General features: G+C 34.3%; 1 protein-coding gene across 1 annotated transcript; it reads left to right on the top strand.

Annotated features, from left to right (window-relative positions):
- Window positions 1-4,920: 4,920 nt before the first annotated feature.
- On the top strand, window positions 4,921-12,301 carry LOC127831828 (melatonin receptor type 1B-like). The gene is made up of 4 exons (XM_052356901.1): window positions 4,921-5,406; window positions 7,381-8,056; window positions 10,068-10,227; window positions 10,525-12,301. The coding sequence occupies exons 1-3, from the start codon at window positions 5,145-5,147 to the stop codon at window positions 10,210-10,212; spliced, it is 1,083 nt and encodes a 360-aa protein (XP_052212861.1). The 5' UTR covers window positions 4,921-5,144; the 3' UTR covers window positions 10,213-10,227; window positions 10,525-12,301.
- The last annotated feature ends 7,145 nt before the right edge of the window (window positions 12,302-19,446 follow it).

Below are 19,446 nucleotides of genomic sequence, written 5' to 3'. Positions count from 1 at the left end.
CGCTTATTTGTCTTTGCTGCATTTTGTGAATTTTTGTCTACAATGTATAATTTGTCTTGCCTATTTTGTGTTATTGTAACATATTTTATCAATATATTACAATTTAACACATAAATCGTATAATCTCGATTTAACGATAACGATGGTGAATGTTTTCATTAGTGTTTTATTTCACCGAGAGTTTGCGTTAAAAACACATCAGGAGGAAGCAGTACATTTTACTCGTTGTACATATGTACATATGCACATTTACTTTTCATCTTCACCAAGAAATGACTTTTATTCTTAGAAAAAGAGGTTTCAACTTAATTGTTCATTCACATTTGTTTAATCGTACCTCAAATACCTAATTTTATACTCTCGCATATATTTGCAATCCATGTTTGAGCGCTAAGACACTCGTGAATGCTTTAAATGAAATAATCAGGTCGTGCAAAGGGATTAGCGCTTGGACGTTTGCATGACATTTACTTATGCGCCTACCCATTAACACATTCTCGAAGCACCGCAAGCCACATAGTTGCGTTAATAGTTATGTCGTAATATAACATATGAATAGGGTCTATGAGCCATTCGTCGTTCAGGCCGTTTTTCCGCAAAACACAAGATCTATTCTTTGTTTCGAAACTACACAGCATTAAAGTGGTCCGTCAAAATATTAAGATTTTCACAGTATTTTCGATAAAATTGTCCCAAACCTAAATAACAATAAACTGCTTCTATTATTGCTGAATGATTTAATTTATAATTCCGGCATTTTAAAGCCAAAATGCAGCGTGTCAGTTGGCATGTACGGTACAGGAGTATATCGGCAGATTAAGGTTAAAACAAGTCTTTCGTAAGATCCTTTGTTAACCAACTTACCTGTTTTCTTTGGGCTATGGCTATTCGGACCAAGGTTAACTGGACCCCGATGAGCTTGCAAACACTTGTACAACTTTTTAGGATAGATGGTGTCACAGCGATTGCAATCAGACCGAACACAGAGATAACAATCCAATTGCTTCATTAGAATATTCGGAAACATAGAGACACAAACGACATGTTTTTTTTAACACACACAAATATAGAATGAATAAAAATAATATTCAACACTGTGTATGTGAAATATGCCGTGTGAGTTTTTTTACTCGACTTTTCACCGAATGGTCCGAGGAATACTATTAACCCAAATGCTGGCTTACCTTCGGCGTCCGTGTAATGCTCAGGTAAATGGAAGCATTTCAATATCACTGTAAATATATTTTTACAGCGGATTTTCAGTTGAAACTTCATACAGGTGCTCGTGGTCATACATGTGCTCTTGGTGTGAACCAACTGACCAAGTTTCCAATCTCTGACCTGCAGTATAGGCGAATTATGCTCCCTTTTTCAAAGGAAAAAACGGTTCTCCATATTACTGTTACTACTTCAGGTATTCAACTGAAACTTCACAGATAAGTTTAGGGTTATTGTTTAAGGTCGCTTGCCATATTCCATAACTCTGACTTCCAATTTGGCAGAATAATGCTCACTTTTTGTACATACAAATTTAATTATGGTTAACGTGCAACTTTTCATTATCACTGTTTATACTAGAGGTAATCAAATGAAACTGCAACAATTTGTTCGGGGTCGTTGGATGAGGTAACTGCTCAAGTTCTATCGCGCCGACTTGCAATTTAGAAGAATATATCCTTTTGTGCACATAAAAGTTTGGATAAGGTAAACTTTTCCATATCACTGTTATTCTTGAACATGTTTGTGTAGGTAGGTAATACGCTGATCTAGCGAAGGTTTGCAATTAGGTCATTGGGGGTGGGGTTAAGAACATGTGTTATTCAGATAAACTTCTTTATAGGATGATTAAAATTGCATGGTTATGGGTAATATAAATGACAATTATTTATATAAATAAGATTAAAAAATATCCTTGTTTGGAATAGCAACTAGTCATGTCTGTATAATTTATCGGTATTTTGTGTCAATCTAACACTTAATTAAATTTGATATCAATGAGAGCTGTCCCAAGATAGCGCGAAGATTTTAGTCCGCTTTGCTGGTGTTGCTCGATTATAAATGTACAAACACAGCGAATCAATAGTCGAGTGAGTACAAACACAGCGAATCAATAGTCGAGTGAGTAATAAATGTACAAACACAGCGAATCAATAGACGAGTGAGTAATAAATGTACAAACACAGCGAATCAATAGTAATTGAGTAATATTGGAACAACTCTCCTTGTTAAATATATGTATTTAATGAAAAGAAAAGTATAATTTAACATAAGTATACGACCGTTCTGCGTTTGCGACCAAACGTCTAAGGGAGCGTTACGGTTACCTTAAATGCTGAAAAAGCTTTTAGTTGGCCCTTGTTGTCTTTCTTTATGAATCTATTATTTGGTTTGAATCTTGGACGTAATGATTTGAGAACTGTAAAGGTATTTTGCAATAGTGTGTACCTACATGCATAGCTTCATGTTGCATATAAGATTGGCTTATGAAGAAGTATCTCACCGGTGGGTATCATATACTCTTAGCATCCCATGAGTCTCGGAAATACTCATTATGCACACAAACTGCTACGTTCGTAATACAGTTAAACCCCAAATCCTTATTTGAACTTAACAAATAATGTTATAATTACACCAGCGTTTTAACATTGTCAGTAAATATATGAGATATAAAATATATTTGGTAAATTAGTATATCGATAGATTCACACAAACAAGTGTTAATGTATGCGTAACTTAAGAATAATTAATACGCCCTTAGTGTCTAGAGCATGGTGATCCCATGTGAATGTTGGAAAGTGTTTAATGCTTCATGTAGTTATGGTTCATAATATTGTCGATGTTTTACAATAGTATTGAATATTTGATAATAATTTGACAGAATTGCCAATTAGAACAATTGGAATCAAAATCAGAAAAAATACATTGGATTGTTGATAATTATCAACGCATTTACATTTAAAGTATTCATGCTCTTCAATTTCAATTATTTGAGTTGATGATCAAATTAGTATTAACATTTATGTTAAGTTGTATGGCAAATATGGATTCCTTCCGCAATTCCGTACGAGTTAAATAGATCTAACCTTTTTTACTTTAGAAGCAATATAGCCAAATACAATTTTGAAAACGTACACAGTGGTACTTGATGATAATTCCTAGTCCACACATATAAATACGCATTGGCTTTGACCTTATTCGAAGGTAAATAACTCAAATGGAATATTTCTGGATAAACAATGTTCCAGAATATATTCTTTATTTAAGACATCGCTTTTTACAGCACGTTTATTCCAAGCAGTTGTTGTGCTTGGTCATACCTTACCAGATAAAATTGATTTTACATAAATGCACTTTGACCTTAAACAAGTTTGTATACACACCAAAACAAAAAGACATTGGATAAACCAGTTATATCCTTTTTCAATTCCACGTTCAAAGCATATCACAAATAAACCAATTTGGAGCTGAGTAATGCAAGCAGCATATTTCGTCGTGGTTAATTTCATCTTATGGTATATCACAACATGGTGTTTTATCTGTATTACCAAATGTATGAACACTATAACATTTGCATTTGCAATGTTCAAGTGAGTCATACGAGGTCAAAGCAAGAGCTAAAACAGGTAAAGGTAAAGGTAACGGTAAAGGCAAAGGTTTAAAACCTGGTTATGATAATAGACCGACTTCAACCGAGTTTGGAAAATTCATGATATTATGCACACAGCTGAAAATGAACTATGAATGCTTATCACAACACATAAAACACATAAAATGTTTATATCTGCAATAATAAGTGCTTTATCACCATATGCAATTATTGCTATAACACCAACTGCAATAATCGATCCCCACTATTTGAAATAATTGCTATATCAGTATCTGTAATAAGCGTTTAGTCACCATCTGCAATAAGTGCTATATCACCATTTGCAATAAGTACTATATCGCCATCTGCGATAAGTACTGTATCACCGTATGAAATCAAAGCTTCAACATAAGTATTGCTATATCGGCATCTGCAATAAGTGCTATATCGCCAGGTGCAATTATTGCTTTATCACCATTTGCAAAAAGTTCTATATCGCCTTCTGCAAAATATGCTACAACACCATCTTCAGTATGTGCTATATCCATATCTGAAATACGGTCTGCAATATGTGCTATATAAATAACTGAAAAAAGAGCTATATCACGGTCTGCAATAAGTGCTTTATCACCATATGCCATAAGTTCTATATCACCATATGAAATTAATGATATATCACCATCTGCATTATGTGTTATATCAATATCTAAAATAAGAGCCATATCACCATGTGCAATAAATGCTATATCACGTTCTGCAATATGTGCTATATCAATATCTGAATTAAGAGCTATATTGTCATCTGCAATACATGATTTATCAACATTTGCAATAAGTGCTGTATCACAATATGCAATAAGTGCTAAATCTGTTCAGTAAGTGCTTTCTCATCATCTGCAATAAATGCTATATCACCATTTGTATTAAGTGCTATATTTCGGTCTGCAATAAGTGCTATATCACCGTATTCAATTAGTACTATATCACCATCTGCAATCAGAACTGAGTTTCCATCTGCATTTAGTACTATATTATCTGCTTCATCAGAAATACAATCAAAAGGTCATTTATAAATATATTTAACAGGATACAATACACCATTGCTGTAAAGTGCAATTTATAGCAAAGAAAATAAATGCAACGTGAGTTCAGACTACAAGGCAAGATTTGTTAAGTGTTTAAATGAAAGATAACATCTTGCCAGCTACACCAGTATCCTGTTGGTAAAAAAAACAACAAGGATGTTATTGTTATCTTAATGTACCATTATGCGAAACCCATGACTCGATTGGCTATATTGACATTATCGTATATGCAGCGTCATACCCCGGAAGATATGTGTGTGTGCGTGTGTTTCAAGCTTTGTTGTTGGATGTCCAATGTCCAATAAACAAGACTGAGCGGAGTTTAGAATTCGATAAAGAACGAGCGAATTTTGTTGATAAACACCAAACATATTTTGGCCGGTTTTATTAACGAGGCGATTCAAAAGACAACACATTTATGAATATATATATACCACAGCATTGCATCTCGGTGAAAACGTAGCATTATAAGGATGAACAACTTAGATACGAATTCCACCACAAAGGAAGAGACAAAAACAATGATGGCGTACGTTACGGCAAAACCTTTTTTAGGCATCACTTACGTCATAATTCTTGGTGTAACATCGGTTGTCGGAACGTTCGGAAATGGTCTAATACTTTACGTGGTTTCCGTGAAGAGAATCATACGCAAAGTGGAATCGATATTCATATTGAATCTTGCAGTTTCGGACATATTCGTTACGGCTGTTGCAAACGTAATCAGCTTGTTAGGTAAGAAGATATGCATGTTTGTTTTTGGTTTGATAATACGCTATATATTTGTCTTAAATTGAGATAAAAATGCGATGATATTAAGCGCTAACATTGCCATTATGCTATCGACTTTTATTTGTATTGACTGTTCTTTTGTATGTAGAAAACAATGAGTGATACAAGGCTTTAGGTCATGAAAATATTCGTATATTTCACCGTTTAGCAATCAATAAAAATGTATGCACCTTGTATATTGGATATTTAGAGCTTCATCAAACGTACTTAATCATATTAATTTTTTTAGCTCGAAATATGCAGTTGTAATTGGGCGATACTTGACCATTGTGAGGTCATTACAATGTGTACTAAGCGAACACTTGACATTTACTGTTGAAAGTTAGTGCAGTAAATCTGTATTGATACCCTAAACTTCGTTTAAATATATAAGTAAGCATTAGAGTTATTTTTCATAACATTATGCCCAGTGTGTGTAATGTTTTTATTCGGATGCTGTATTTTTACCTACGAACACGTGATGGATCGAATACAATAAATTACCAGGTGGGATTACCAACCGTTTGAAAAGAGTCTGTGCTTTTATGACAAAGAAAATAAAAAATAGATAGTTTTTTTTTTCATTACAAAGGAGTTAATTGGCATTGGATAAAACAGGTCCCGCCTGCGATAGTGACTTCCTGAACCTAATTATCGCGGGCTCATGATATAAACACTAAATGACTTGCCGCCGCAATTTCTGTTTGTTTGTTTACATTATCATTGAATCACGAATGTGCGTGTCCGCGAATGCCAGGGGCGCTAAATAAATACAAATGTCTAATATACATGTCCATTTTCTTTCATCCAATTTAAATGTATGTTTATTTGTAGAGCAATTTAAAAAAGCGTCATTAATAGGACCGTGAATGCCTTATAAATGCGCACTAGCCTTTTTGTCCAATTTGAAAGCAATGAAGTGACGAAGGGTTCAATACGAGTGCTTCCACTTTGACAGTAACACGAGTCAGTATAACGTTTTGTTTATTATTATTTTTTTGAACATAAAATGAACACGTTGTCATCACGAAAAGAGATACTAATCACATGTGATGTGTTCGGATGTGATGCACAAGAGAAATGAAATTATCTAAATTAATGTCACTAGAAAAGCTTTAAAAGAACAATTCGATTGGTAAATTATATACATTTGGGCAAACACATAGTTGAGCAATTGTCCTTTGATTGCAATGTAAAGGTGCAAGACAAACGTCACCCGTTTGTTTATTAAACACCAAATTTAAGTAATGGAAACTAATTGAAGGTGTGCTTAAACCAGAAGTTTGAAGATCGTGTTGTTATACAATTGGGAAAAACAGAGAGCTAATAATTGAATTTATAAGATGCTCTATGTTATAAAATAGCGTGTACATTTTCTGTATAATTCGCTTCAATATGGTTTGCATTTGACAAAAAAAACAACAACTGACAGTTGGTAAAAATGTTTTCATTTGTGTGGAGTATTTTGTTAAGAAAACGGAAATTGACCATTCTAAAGCATAAAACAATCTGCAAAGCACATCGTTAATTGCAATTTGAGCTGGAATCTATGCAACCACTGATATACCCAAACACAGTAATTTACTGAAACAATACAATGTCTGTTCCAACATAACAAAATTACACGTGTATGACAGAATTTTTCAATGTTTTGGGAATTTGTTGAAATCGCAGAAAAAGTTGATCTGTAGGTGATGAAGCGGGGAAAGCAAGAACCACAATGATAACTTAAAGGTCAAGGTCACATTTAGACCTTAGACCGAAAGTAAAAAAGACAGCATATAGTCATTTATGTTTCAAAGCGGTATGTGGGGATATAATCTTTAGTTGATAACTCTACTTAAGTCACGTATGTTCCTATGGAGCTTTTCTTATAGGAGCGCATCTCATATTTAATACGTTGTATTATTTAAATAAAACATGTTATGTAATTTTTAGGTAAGGTGAAGGGCGAGCAGTACATCAACAATATACCCGGCCTTTGCGTAGTCGTAGCGTCCATTTGCACCGTCACGTGCGTTTCGTCATTGACAACAATCATGGTGATGAGCATTAACCGATATGTGTACATCTGCGCCCCGAAATACAGGAAGATATTTACGAATCGGACTTCGATTCTGTATTGCCTCGCGATGTACGTTTTAGGCAGTTTTCTGTGCATCTTAAACGTTTTCGGCATAGGAGGCCACGGCTTTGATACTCAAGGAAAAATTTGCATATGGGACAGGATGGCTTCGCATCCGTATACCATTGTGTTCTCGGTGGTATTAGTTTGGATACCAGCCATCATAACGGGAATTATATTTTTGCGCGTGTATTTCTTCGTGCGCGCACGATCACGAGCAAATACGGATCGTGTTTGCATCAAATCTTCGTATATAAGCGTCGCCAAGTCATTTATCATAATATATTTGGTGTTCATTATTTGCTGGGCGCCGTACGCGACTGTCATTGCACTCGAATACGATAACTCCTACCCAGAAGACCTGCATGTTTTCGTCACCGTGTTTGCCCATCTGCACCCGTGTTTCACGTGGATCGTTTATTATAAGACTAACAAACGGTTTGCAGAGGCTTACCGGGCCATATTTCAATCCCGTAAAAACTCTGAAAGGTAAATATGTAAGAAAGTTGTGTTCTGTCCAAATACTGTGTATGTTTGTTTTTTTCCTTTCCGTCTGTAGATAAGGCAAAGCGATTTAAATGCGTTCAATTGCGATACCGGGATTTATTTTCAAACGGTTACAGTTTTTTATAACTGTATTTATAACATTAAAAATACGTTCATATGGGAATCAGGAATTCGAAAACAATACAAATGTGCTAAGAGTACAATTATTCAATCTTTTATCACAGTATGTGTGTGTTCAAAGTTATCAGAAATTTGAACAAAACAAAATTATTATTTCGATAAAAACTATCAAAATATATAAAGTAATTGTGTTACGATCGCAGTATTCATACGTTATACATGGTAAATGTTTATTCATATATGGTAAATGTCTATGTACAAAAACTATTTTGCTAAGATTGCTTATTTGTTGCTTATTGAAACTTGTGCATGGGTCATTTATGGTTCTATTGTATCGAATACATGTTCACGCAAATCTAACGTTAGTTTAACATGGTGCTTTTAAACTGCTTCTAGTAAATAATTACCAGACCACGACAGTACAACACATATATTTCAAGTATATTGCTTTAGCAATTACGAAAGAAAGAACGTTTCAGCAGAGAAAGAACAAAAGACGTGTTTCCGTATTTGAAGCTAATAGGTACATCGATAGTTTGAGATGAGAAGTTACCAAACAAGGGATACAACGAAATATTCAGGACCGAAATATGAAGGGACGCAATTTCACATGCTGGTTATTTTTTAAGTGCAACGGAAGACCGTTATGCATACTTTGTTCCCCTACCTTCTTGAAAGTCGTGGAAAGTGTAAGAAATTGTTTGTCGCGTCCTTATGCTAATGTTCTGAATTAGTGGAGGTTTTGTACGATAATAATTCACTTAAATGCGTTAAACGAATTTCGACGATTTATGAACCCTAAAGATGTGAGGAAAAGTCTAGCTGATAAAATTTTGGACGGAAGGTCGTATCTTAATTAACTCGTTCAAAGGATATAACTCGGCTACACTTACTTATCCTTGTATGTTTGTGTTATTTTTTCTTTTGAATTTCTATCATTAGTAAATAAAACATCTATTTAAGCGAGGAAATAAGTTTGCATTTACAGCTTTTATAATTATATATTATTATTATTAATTTGACCGGTACAATGTCTACTGATAAATAGAGAACTTGTATTAACGTATTTCGAGCGAGACTTTTTTATTACACAGCACTTTTTAAACTGGAATATCTACATATTTATGAGTAAAGGTTTAAATTTAATATTGTACATATAATAATTTGACTACATTCTGTGCAAGCTCACAATAAAATAATTAACCCGTGACGATCAGACCCTTAAGCACGTGGGGTCGGGACGGTTTTCTTTTTCTGCAGGTAGAAATTGTGAAAAATATATAATACTAATTTATTTAATTTTATCATTTAAGGTTGGTTCTTGCACCAGGAAAACATAACATTAATTTATTTATTAAAACAAAAAAAACGCGCAACTGACATGTAGCAGGCCGGTCAGTCATTTAGGGCTGTTTGCAATTGGGCTGTTGCACTTGGGGTCATAAGGGGGGTAAATGCTAGAAAATCACACATAACCTGTTCCGGAGACATATTCTAAGACTACTTAAACACTCGGTATTGTTTTTCAGTGACATTTTGTCATTAATTTGCATTAATCTCAATAATGAACATAATGCGTGTCTTTAGTTCATCTGTATTTATTACTATTGTTTTTGAGCCTTTTACTGTTAAAAATGCCCGCCAATTTTGGACCGGCACTGCTATCTGCCTTCGCCTTCGACCCCGTCAGGCAGATCTACTCAGAATCACACTACTTTGCCCTATTTTTCCTGTCCGGATATCTTGCTGAAATGATACTATGCTTTGCTTTCTTTCCTGGAACGATGTTGTGATAGACCCCTGTGGAAAACATCAGGGAATCTGTATTTAATTGACCTCAACATTATGCGTAAACCTAAGTGTGCATTTGTAGGCGGTGTCAAAATGGGTCTATAGCTCTGCCTGAACTTTCGTCCAATTGGTCTACAAGTCCGGCTGAAGTGACAGGCCATCAAAATCCGCACAGCATGACTGATTCGGAGACGGCCCTCAACACTCGCCCAGTCTTGTCGAGATGATCGGTGTCTTTGCAGGTTAGTACGCCGTTATTTTCAATGAAATCTATTGTAAAATGATTAGTTGATATCCTGGCACACTTTTGTCACCAAAATTAGGAAAATTGGGCTTATAACATTTACTGCAGCTCTGAAACAACATTTTGTGGCGATAACTTTGCCAGTGTGCCCAACAATGTGATGCCGGCGTGGTGACTTATCCATTTGCAGCAAATAAAGCAACAAAAACTATTGAAAGCTTACTCTAATTGTATCTCACATAAGTTGGCACCGTAATGGGTAAATGTGCACAAAAAAAACTTTTTGTTTTCTCAGATTACACGGAATTGAGCACCCGGGCCAGACTGACACTTTCCGGAGCCTGTCCGAGACGGAACTCGAGCCGAGGAATCATTGGTCCAGGTGTGACAGAAAACTTAAAGCTCATGTCTGACGATGACTTTTTTTAGTCAGGAAGTCAATTGTGTTGTTTTTCCATGCAAGCAAGCCTTTGTGTTGGGTCAAATGACATCAGAAATGCTGCTTCTACGTGGATTTTACCTAAAATGTGCCAAAATTAAATAAAAAGTTTTTTCGAATCATGTTCAAAACCTGCTTTGATGTACAAATATTGCCATTTATGATTTTTTTTACTGACCGTTACAACATTATAGCGTGACTATATAGAAACCACGAACAGATTACATTTTCCATAATTCGAATGTGTAATATGCATATTTCTGTATGTGAATTCTTTTAGATGGTACTTTATATATGAAGAAACACTTTGTTTAGCAATTGTTTTGCTCCATTGGCTACTAAATTCCCGATGGACAGATATTTTGTCTGTTAAAATGCACAAGTTTATTCATCTTAAAATGCGTCAACGGAATTCCGGTGATTTATGAAAACAGGGAAGATGTGTAACTTCAATTACTCGCATGTCAAAATTATTATATTATATGTTATATACATTGTATGCTCATGTCTTTGAGTTTCATGTTGTTCTGCTTGTTGATAATATATCATTTAACATATCTCTGTTGTCACCACATTGGATAATTGATGAATAATTGTATTTTGGACCGGAGGCATTGCAGTACAATTAACCCATATGTTATGTTATGCTATGTTATGTTATTATACATGATTTTAATTGAATATTAATTTATTAGTTAGGATACCTTTATAGTTTTTTGCAGCTAATGAAAGTCCTAGACATCCATTTTCTCCAAGTTTTGAAACTGGACTGTCATCTTGCTCTTCACAGATGTCACAAACCTTTTTAGTTATGTCTATACTGGTTACTTCCAGGCTGTAAATATTGAAAATATCTTTAAAACTACATGTATTTTATACAAATGGTATATTACTATATATTATCAAGTACATTCTTTTTCCTCAAAATAAGTATAGAAATGCAGCCAGCAGAGCTATGAAAATATATAAAGCTATAATCGTAATATAAAGGTAGACTTAGTCATTAACTGATGTTTTTGTAAATGATCTCACATATTACTGATTCATCTTCTTATACCATATATATTCGTAAATTTATTAAAGTACAAAACAACATTTGGTTACCTCATTTTTTGCTTCATACAGTTGTTTCCTCATATGCAGAGAAATCACAGTTGTCTTATTAGATCACACAAAGGTAGATAATTGACGATAAAAACAAAGACATGATTCTGAAAAAGAAGGGACATGCATATTTTTATTAGTGTTGTTTGATTCTTTATCCAGACATTATTGTATTATAAGTTAATTAAGTATTAATGTTATAGCTACATTATTACACCTGTGCATAATAAAAAACACACAGAAACTAGACCTTATCCAGTTTATATGTACATGTATATCTTTATTTTTATTCATATAATGTTTCTTACGTGTAATGTAGAGCTATTATAAATGGTTTAAAGATATATAAATATAAAGTTAAAGTACCTTTATTTTATCTACATAAAGCTGAACAACCAGCAAGCTCATAATAGCAGACGTGATAAACAAAAATCTCCTCCTGAAATAGAATTAAAAACAAAAGTTCTTTATTTAAATTTTCACTTTTTTAAATTTGATGGCACTTTCACGCTTCTGTAGTTTAAAAATGTATAGTGCGATGTATTGTTTTTGTCTATTTAATAATTAAAATATAAATCCTATGTGCATATATAATTGATATTTTTATAATTACGATGTAGCAATCTAAACAAATATCATATAAAACCGAAAATTGAAAAAATATATAATGTAAAGCGAAAACGAGTTTCTGTCGTCTGCAACGATTTTATTTTCATTTTTAAGAAACGTGTACACATACTTTAATTTATAAGACTAGCGTTCTTTGGTATTAGATATTTTTGATTCTTAAACACATTACTTACCTAGAAAATGCTGCGTATAGCTGGAAATAGCCAAGCTATCGTAACCCAAATTCGACGACACCTAAATTCGACGATGTTCTATTTTTATCGATTTAAATTTAAATGGATTATTATTGTCTTGGAATCATTTCAAAGTATTACAGCCGAATAAAAAATATTATTTTGTGCTATATAAGTTATTTCATTATTTGCTAAATATTGCTTTATGTAACCGTTATATCGTCGAATTTGGGTAACACCGGGACATAATGAACGCTTCTAAGAGCACATTGTTTACATCTACACCGGTTCCGGTGCAATACGGTTGTATGGTGTAGTAACGGTACCATCGCTATTTCTTAGAATTGTATTGACTTTAAGCAGTGATTTCTCGGAGACTGCACGGAGATTTTTGTAGGACTTTTTTTTTGAGTTTGATATGTTATTGATAAATCGTGTGTTGATATTGTAAAGGAATTTGTTTGACCCAAAATTCCTCATTAACTAGCCTAGAGAGGCAAAGTCTGCTTTAAATATGTTGTACAAAGATTTTATTTCAAGTAATACAATAGCAAACACGTGTGGCATTGTAAAGTTCAATGCTAGTTTCAAATAATCAGTCGTTGTTTGAGACTTCAGCATCAATAAAAGTAAATTATTTTACACATATGCAACGCTTTAAAGGGATTTTTAACACATTACCAGGCATCTTATATATTCTACATACTTTGTACGTTAAGGGAAAAAAGTTCTTAAAAGCTCTTTTGCATCAAAAATAATCAGATGTATTCTAAAACGTGTACGAGTTAAATGCAAGACAATAACTTACTACAGTAAATTTCGTTTTTAAGAAATCCTTTTAATTATGTTTATGTTCAAAGGTACTTAATGCGATGGAATATATTCTTTAAATCGCGCTTGATACGATTTACTCCCGACAAATTATATGCTATCGCGTTTATAGAAACAATTTTATCTGAGAATACTGTTATACAGTATCTTCTTTAAATTTTACAACCGTCCACTAGGCTATACAGAAGTAATTGCGTGTGCTGACTGTATTAAAAAATAATTCAAACAAAGTTGTGAACATGTATCAGCAATAGCACACACTTACCATAGGAAATCAGTCAAGAACTTCTGTGTTAAAAACGCACATTTCCGAACCTATGCTTACCATGTGGTTGCCAGGAAAATAATCGTGTAGTGACTTTGTATGTGGCTTAGCCCATGCTTAATATATTCAGTATTTTGGTAGAGAAAATGAACTCTTACATTATCCCGTGGTTCAAAAAAAAATTCGCTCAATTAGACTTTACGAATTATAGAGTTAGTTTTATTAATTACTTTTACCATATATTTATTTTACTTATCTTTGCAAATAACTTACAAAGGAAATCTTCTTCAAATCACCATAGACCGCTGCATTTGATACATCAATTATTGTTATTCACACAGCGTGTACTGTTTAAGCTCTTCGTTTTAAGCCTAAGCCTACGAGATCGAGACAACGCCAAGAAGCTCAAGCAACAGGTAGAAGATGGCCTCAAGAAGATTGATCGCTGTCGACTACCGGGGAAGTTCAAAGCCTAATTGTACCAGCATGCATTGCTCCCAAGACTTCTCTGGCCACTGATGCTGCACGAGGGTGCAAGTACGACAGTGGAAGCCATAGAGAGGACTACCAGCAGGCATCTCAGTAAGTGGCTCCGAGTACCGCAAAGTTTCACAAGGATTGGACTCTACGGGAAGACCAACAAGCTGCAACTTCTACTTTCTTCACTTGTAGAATAGTTCAGGACTGTAAAGACTTGTGCTAACTCTGAGGGATTTTCCGGATGCGTGTATTCGTGTAGCAGGGATTGAAACCCGTACAAGCAAAAGTTGGTCAGCGACAGAGTCTGTGAGCCAGGCAGAGAGCAACCTCAAGCACTAAGACATTGTCGGAGTGACTGCCGTTGGACGTCAGGGTATCGGCGCAACCAAGACCGTATTGTGGAGCAGATCAGACAAGAAGGAGAGACGAGCAATGATACAGTCGGAGGTTAGAAGAGGGGGGTGAGGCTATGGCAGTTGAGATGGGAGTGCAGGGAACATGGACCACACAATGCCAGCTTTTTCCAGGTATATGAATAAGCAAAGGATAATTATATTTGTGTATGATTTATGATTGGCTTTATTCGTATTTGTGCCATGTTTATCATGTTCATGAGCCAGCTGGTTATTGACGTTAAACTGTGGCCTGTATTTTAAAAGAAACAAGAACAGTCAGACATATTTTGTTTTGTGACCGTAAACCTGCTAATGACAAAAGCGAAATTTCGAGTAACGAGCATATTAATACAACATTCGAATGTTAAATTGCAAAAAGCTTCGTTTATAAATATATGCAACTTTAAATTCTTTTACGTTACCTTGCTCAAGCTGGGTAGTTAAAATCAATTGTTTCTTAGCAAGGCATCTAAAGAATTTAACCAAAACTACAATGAAGAAAAATATTGATTGGGTTTAAACAGGAATACATCAGTAAATTGTGCATTTATGTATATGATGTATTGAATGGTTTTGTTTTAAGGGGTTTTCTATTGTTGCAAGTATTTTTCTTTTCTTAATTTTTATAAAACATTTTATTCTACCGCTAGATTATTTTTTGGACAAAAACTCAAGGTGTCGCGAAAACTTGGGCGTTTGCTGGCAGTCAAGGTTTATCGGACATCCCCAAATACGGTTTACCTTTGTTCAGTCAATATATAATGAAACGTTCTTTCACATTAAATCTTTATCTTTGATTTAAGTTAAGCAAAAATCATTTGAAAATTAAATTTGAATATAAAGATCTAAATATAACATAAAGACGTTTTAAAGTATGCAACTCAAAATATGTACAATCAAGCAAAAGGGTTTCTGTTACTTGTTTACTGAATGAATTTTTTGTGTGCAAAACTGTGTGCTTGATGACGTAATCACGTATCTAGAGGCATCTTTTAGTTCAAATACGCGAGTGTTTTGGCATGTTAAACGGAGTCGGATTCAAATTCGTCACGTAGTATTTTGTGTATTTAGATGGCGTATAATAATAACATTTGAATAATCGTTTGTTTAAAATATATGGATGTATTTATTTGATGAATAGGCCATTTCTTAAATCGATGATCAAACACTGTATAGCTCCAAAGAATTACCCGCTTTCAGTTGATGTTTAGCATTGACAACGAAATTGATGTGGTTCATATGTTTTGATTGTATCGTGTATAGATTGACAACAAATAATGGATCTAGAATCATGCAATATGTAACGGCACTCGACGACCATTTACATGATGTTTTTGTTATTTCTACAATATTGGTGAGTTCAACTAAAACAATAGAGGAATGAAACTTAAATATGTCAATCTCAGTGCGGGGGAAGGCACTACTCGTAAACTCTTTGCCTTAAGCATCCCAACGTTTTCCGTTTACATGCAAACATTCCTTTTATTTGACAAGAAGTCATATTGACAGGCAGTTCTAAATGGTATTTGTATGAATGTTCGTCGATATGTTACAGAATTATTTTAACCGTTATGTGAACAATGTGTATTGCCCATATGTATTCACCCGTCATAGATATACATGGAACAATTTTTAATTTCTTAAAACATATACGCTATTTAATTTACATGCAATATCTAAATAGCTGACTAACTACGGCAATAAATTTAGATAAAACGTAACATGAGTAAGTTGCGCCTTAAAGCAGACAAAAAGCTATGGAAACTATTATGGTTCCAACACAGAGATATGTGTTACTGCCGTGTCTAAAATACCACCGTTTGCCATTTGTCAGAGTGCTTTGATAGTTCCTTTTTAACCCATTTATGCCTAGCGTCTATAAAGAAGGCCTCGGCAAACAGCGTAGACCCAGATGAGACGCCACATGATGCGGCGTCTCATCAGGGTCTGCGCTGTTTGCTTAAAGGAATTTCAGTAAGAAGTATTCTAAATATAGAAATAAATATAATAGACATCCCTAATTTTGGAAATAAATTGATCCAATTTAGAAGGATGGGAGAGTTATCTAGGCATAAATGGGTTAAGATCAAGTTGCCCAACAATGCAAGCTTCCAATGTATGAAGTATTGAAACCTCATATGGTTACAGTCAACATATGCTCTAAGTAGCAATTATTGCGGAATTATAGATCATTAGTTATGGTACTTTGCATGGTACTGTTCCACATTAAAACCACCTACATATTAAGTTGAAAGGTGATACCTCATAACATTTTCAACATAATTATGTTGTGGACATATTTGAAGAATTAAATCTATTACTCTTAAAATACAGAAAAAAGCATATGGATATAGTAAACTTCACATCCAATCACTGGATTCAAACCTACCCATCAGGTTTCGAATTAATATCTTTTATAGTTTCCAGTAAACAATTTATATAGAGAAATATACAAAGGGAAATAACTCTTAAAATTTTGAAGCAATAGTCTTAATTCTTGTGTACTGAATTTCTCCCTATTGAAATCTACCAACCTTTTGAGTTGACATCTTATGTAAAGTTCCCAATGTGCTCCTGGTAAAAATTATAAGCAAACATGCACACATAAAATGATTTAAATAACCCATTTATGCCTAATGGACTCTCCTATTCTTCCAAATTAGATCAATTTATTTCCCAAATTAGGGATGTCTATTATATGTTTTTCTATATTTAGAATATTTTCTACATAAATGCATTTAAGCAAACAGCGCAGACCCTGATGAGACGCCGCATGATGCGGCGTCTCATCTGGGTCTGCGCTGTTTGCCAGGGCTTTTTTTTTCTAGACGCTAGACATAAATGGGTTAAACGTCTTTGTCAAAAGAGGGGCGTAACTTTTGTTATTTGTCACGCAGGATAATGAAGAATGAAAATGAAAACTTTCATTTAAACATAATTTTACATGTTGTATGGTGCAAACTAAAGGAGAACGCCTCCGGACAAGTGTTGGTCTACAGAGAGATGAAAAGACAGCAAGACAGACGGAAAACATCGATGGTGATTCCCAGCACACCCCTTTACTTATCGGAAGGTACACGACCATGTATATCTCAACTTATCAGATTCAGTGTTGCATTCGCTTGAAAACAATAACAATGTACGTGTATAAAATAGTTTGAACGTTAATATAAACGACGATTGGCAAAACTTTCAACATAAAAAAGAGAGAAAAGCAAAAACCATATTTAATTTAAGTTTAAAATACAGCAATTTGGTTAGTAAGTGTTTCATAATACTACAGCAGAAACAAGAAAATAACAAGACGAATAACTTCAAATAAGATGACCGAGAAAAAAAAAGTAAAATCCCATAATGATTGCTTGTGATCTACATTAAGAAGTTACGATTAGATATGATTATTATGATAATATGTTTGATGTTGATTAATAGATGCTACTAAAGCGGTTTAATTTTCCATAATGTTTTAACAAATTATAAAAAAACATGACTTATACCGCACCATACCGTACCAACTACTTACTTAAATAATAACAGCAGATTAAAGATTGCCCTCATATGTTCGGTACGATATTTGTATCCCCGTTTGAAGTTTTAATGGTGATTCGCAATAACTAAAAGACCTTGCTAGTTAAAGGATCAGTTTTTTGAAGCTTTTATTTGCAGCCATTCTTGCCTAACCAATATATCATTATCCAACATTTATATATTTATTTGATGTTTGATGGCAACGATAATTGCAACGAAGGCTCATAATATCAATAAATCCAATGGAAGGCCGTTTTCAACCCTTTAGTAAATTCAATATCAAAGGCTGGTTGAGAGCAAAGAGGATTCCTTAAGTCGCGTACTTTAGAGTTGAACACCAATTATGGGTTGACACCATAATATCGCTTAACAGAACACAATAACCAGACATGAATGTTCTTGATATTTTGAAATCAAAGCAAATGGGTTTGTACAGACGATTGGAAGAATTTATAATGGCATTTCAATATTTGATTTTTATAACACTTACATTTTAATAAAAATGAACCAAAGATTTACAGATGTGCTCAGATGTGCGGTGCTTAGATATTTCAAAGTTTATTAAATTGACCACTCATTGATCTTGAATGTTTTCTAACTTCTGAAAACATTAATGGGGATTTGTAACCGATAAGCCGTTTATCCCCTTCTCCCATGTTATCGTTTGTGTGTTCGGAATGCAGTTAAGTAGACATGAAACGATCTGTTTAAGTTCAATACGTTCTCATTTAATTAGCCACGTGCTCATTTAAGGAGCTTAATCGCATATATATACATAATAAAACTTTCCGTTCCGGAGTTCTCTCATGTAGCTGCGGAGGGAAAATGCAACCATGAATAACACGACAGGAAACGCCACTCTGTTTTCTAATTACGAAAATAAAAATTCCCTTATACACGACGTCTACGTTTTCCTCCTCATACCATTGGTTGCATCGTCAATTTTTGGAAATGTGCTAATTCTTGTGGTGGTTACGAAAAATAACGTCACGACAACAAGTGTATTGTTCGGAATACTTGCAGTCGTTGATTTGTGTGAGACTCTAATTGGTCCGCTTTCGACCATTGTTATACGGTTTGGAGTGAACACAATTCAAGTTTTTACTCAGTTTACTTTCATCTTTAGGGAGTATTTACTCCAAACATCTATGAGCGTATCGACGTGGACGCTGATTTTCATAACAGCAGAGCGCGCATTGAGTGTAACGATACCGTTGAAAGTAAAACAGGTGCTGACGGTCCGAGCGGTAATAGTCGCTGAAATCGCTACATCTATCGTGGTTGCAGTTATTCAATTTGTGAGATATTTCATATTAGTCGAAGCCAGACTAAGTAAAACTGACAATGTTTGGTATATGTGGAGCCGAACCGG

This window comes from Dreissena polymorpha, chromosome 5, assembly GCF_020536995.1.
Source record: "Dreissena polymorpha isolate Duluth1 chromosome 5, UMN_Dpol_1.0, whole genome shotgun sequence".
Taxonomy (NCBI): domain Eukaryota; kingdom Metazoa; phylum Mollusca; class Bivalvia; order Myida; family Dreissenidae; genus Dreissena; species Dreissena polymorpha.
Note: the sequence above shows the minus strand (reverse complement) of the source record. Positions and strands in the feature narration are given on the sequence as shown.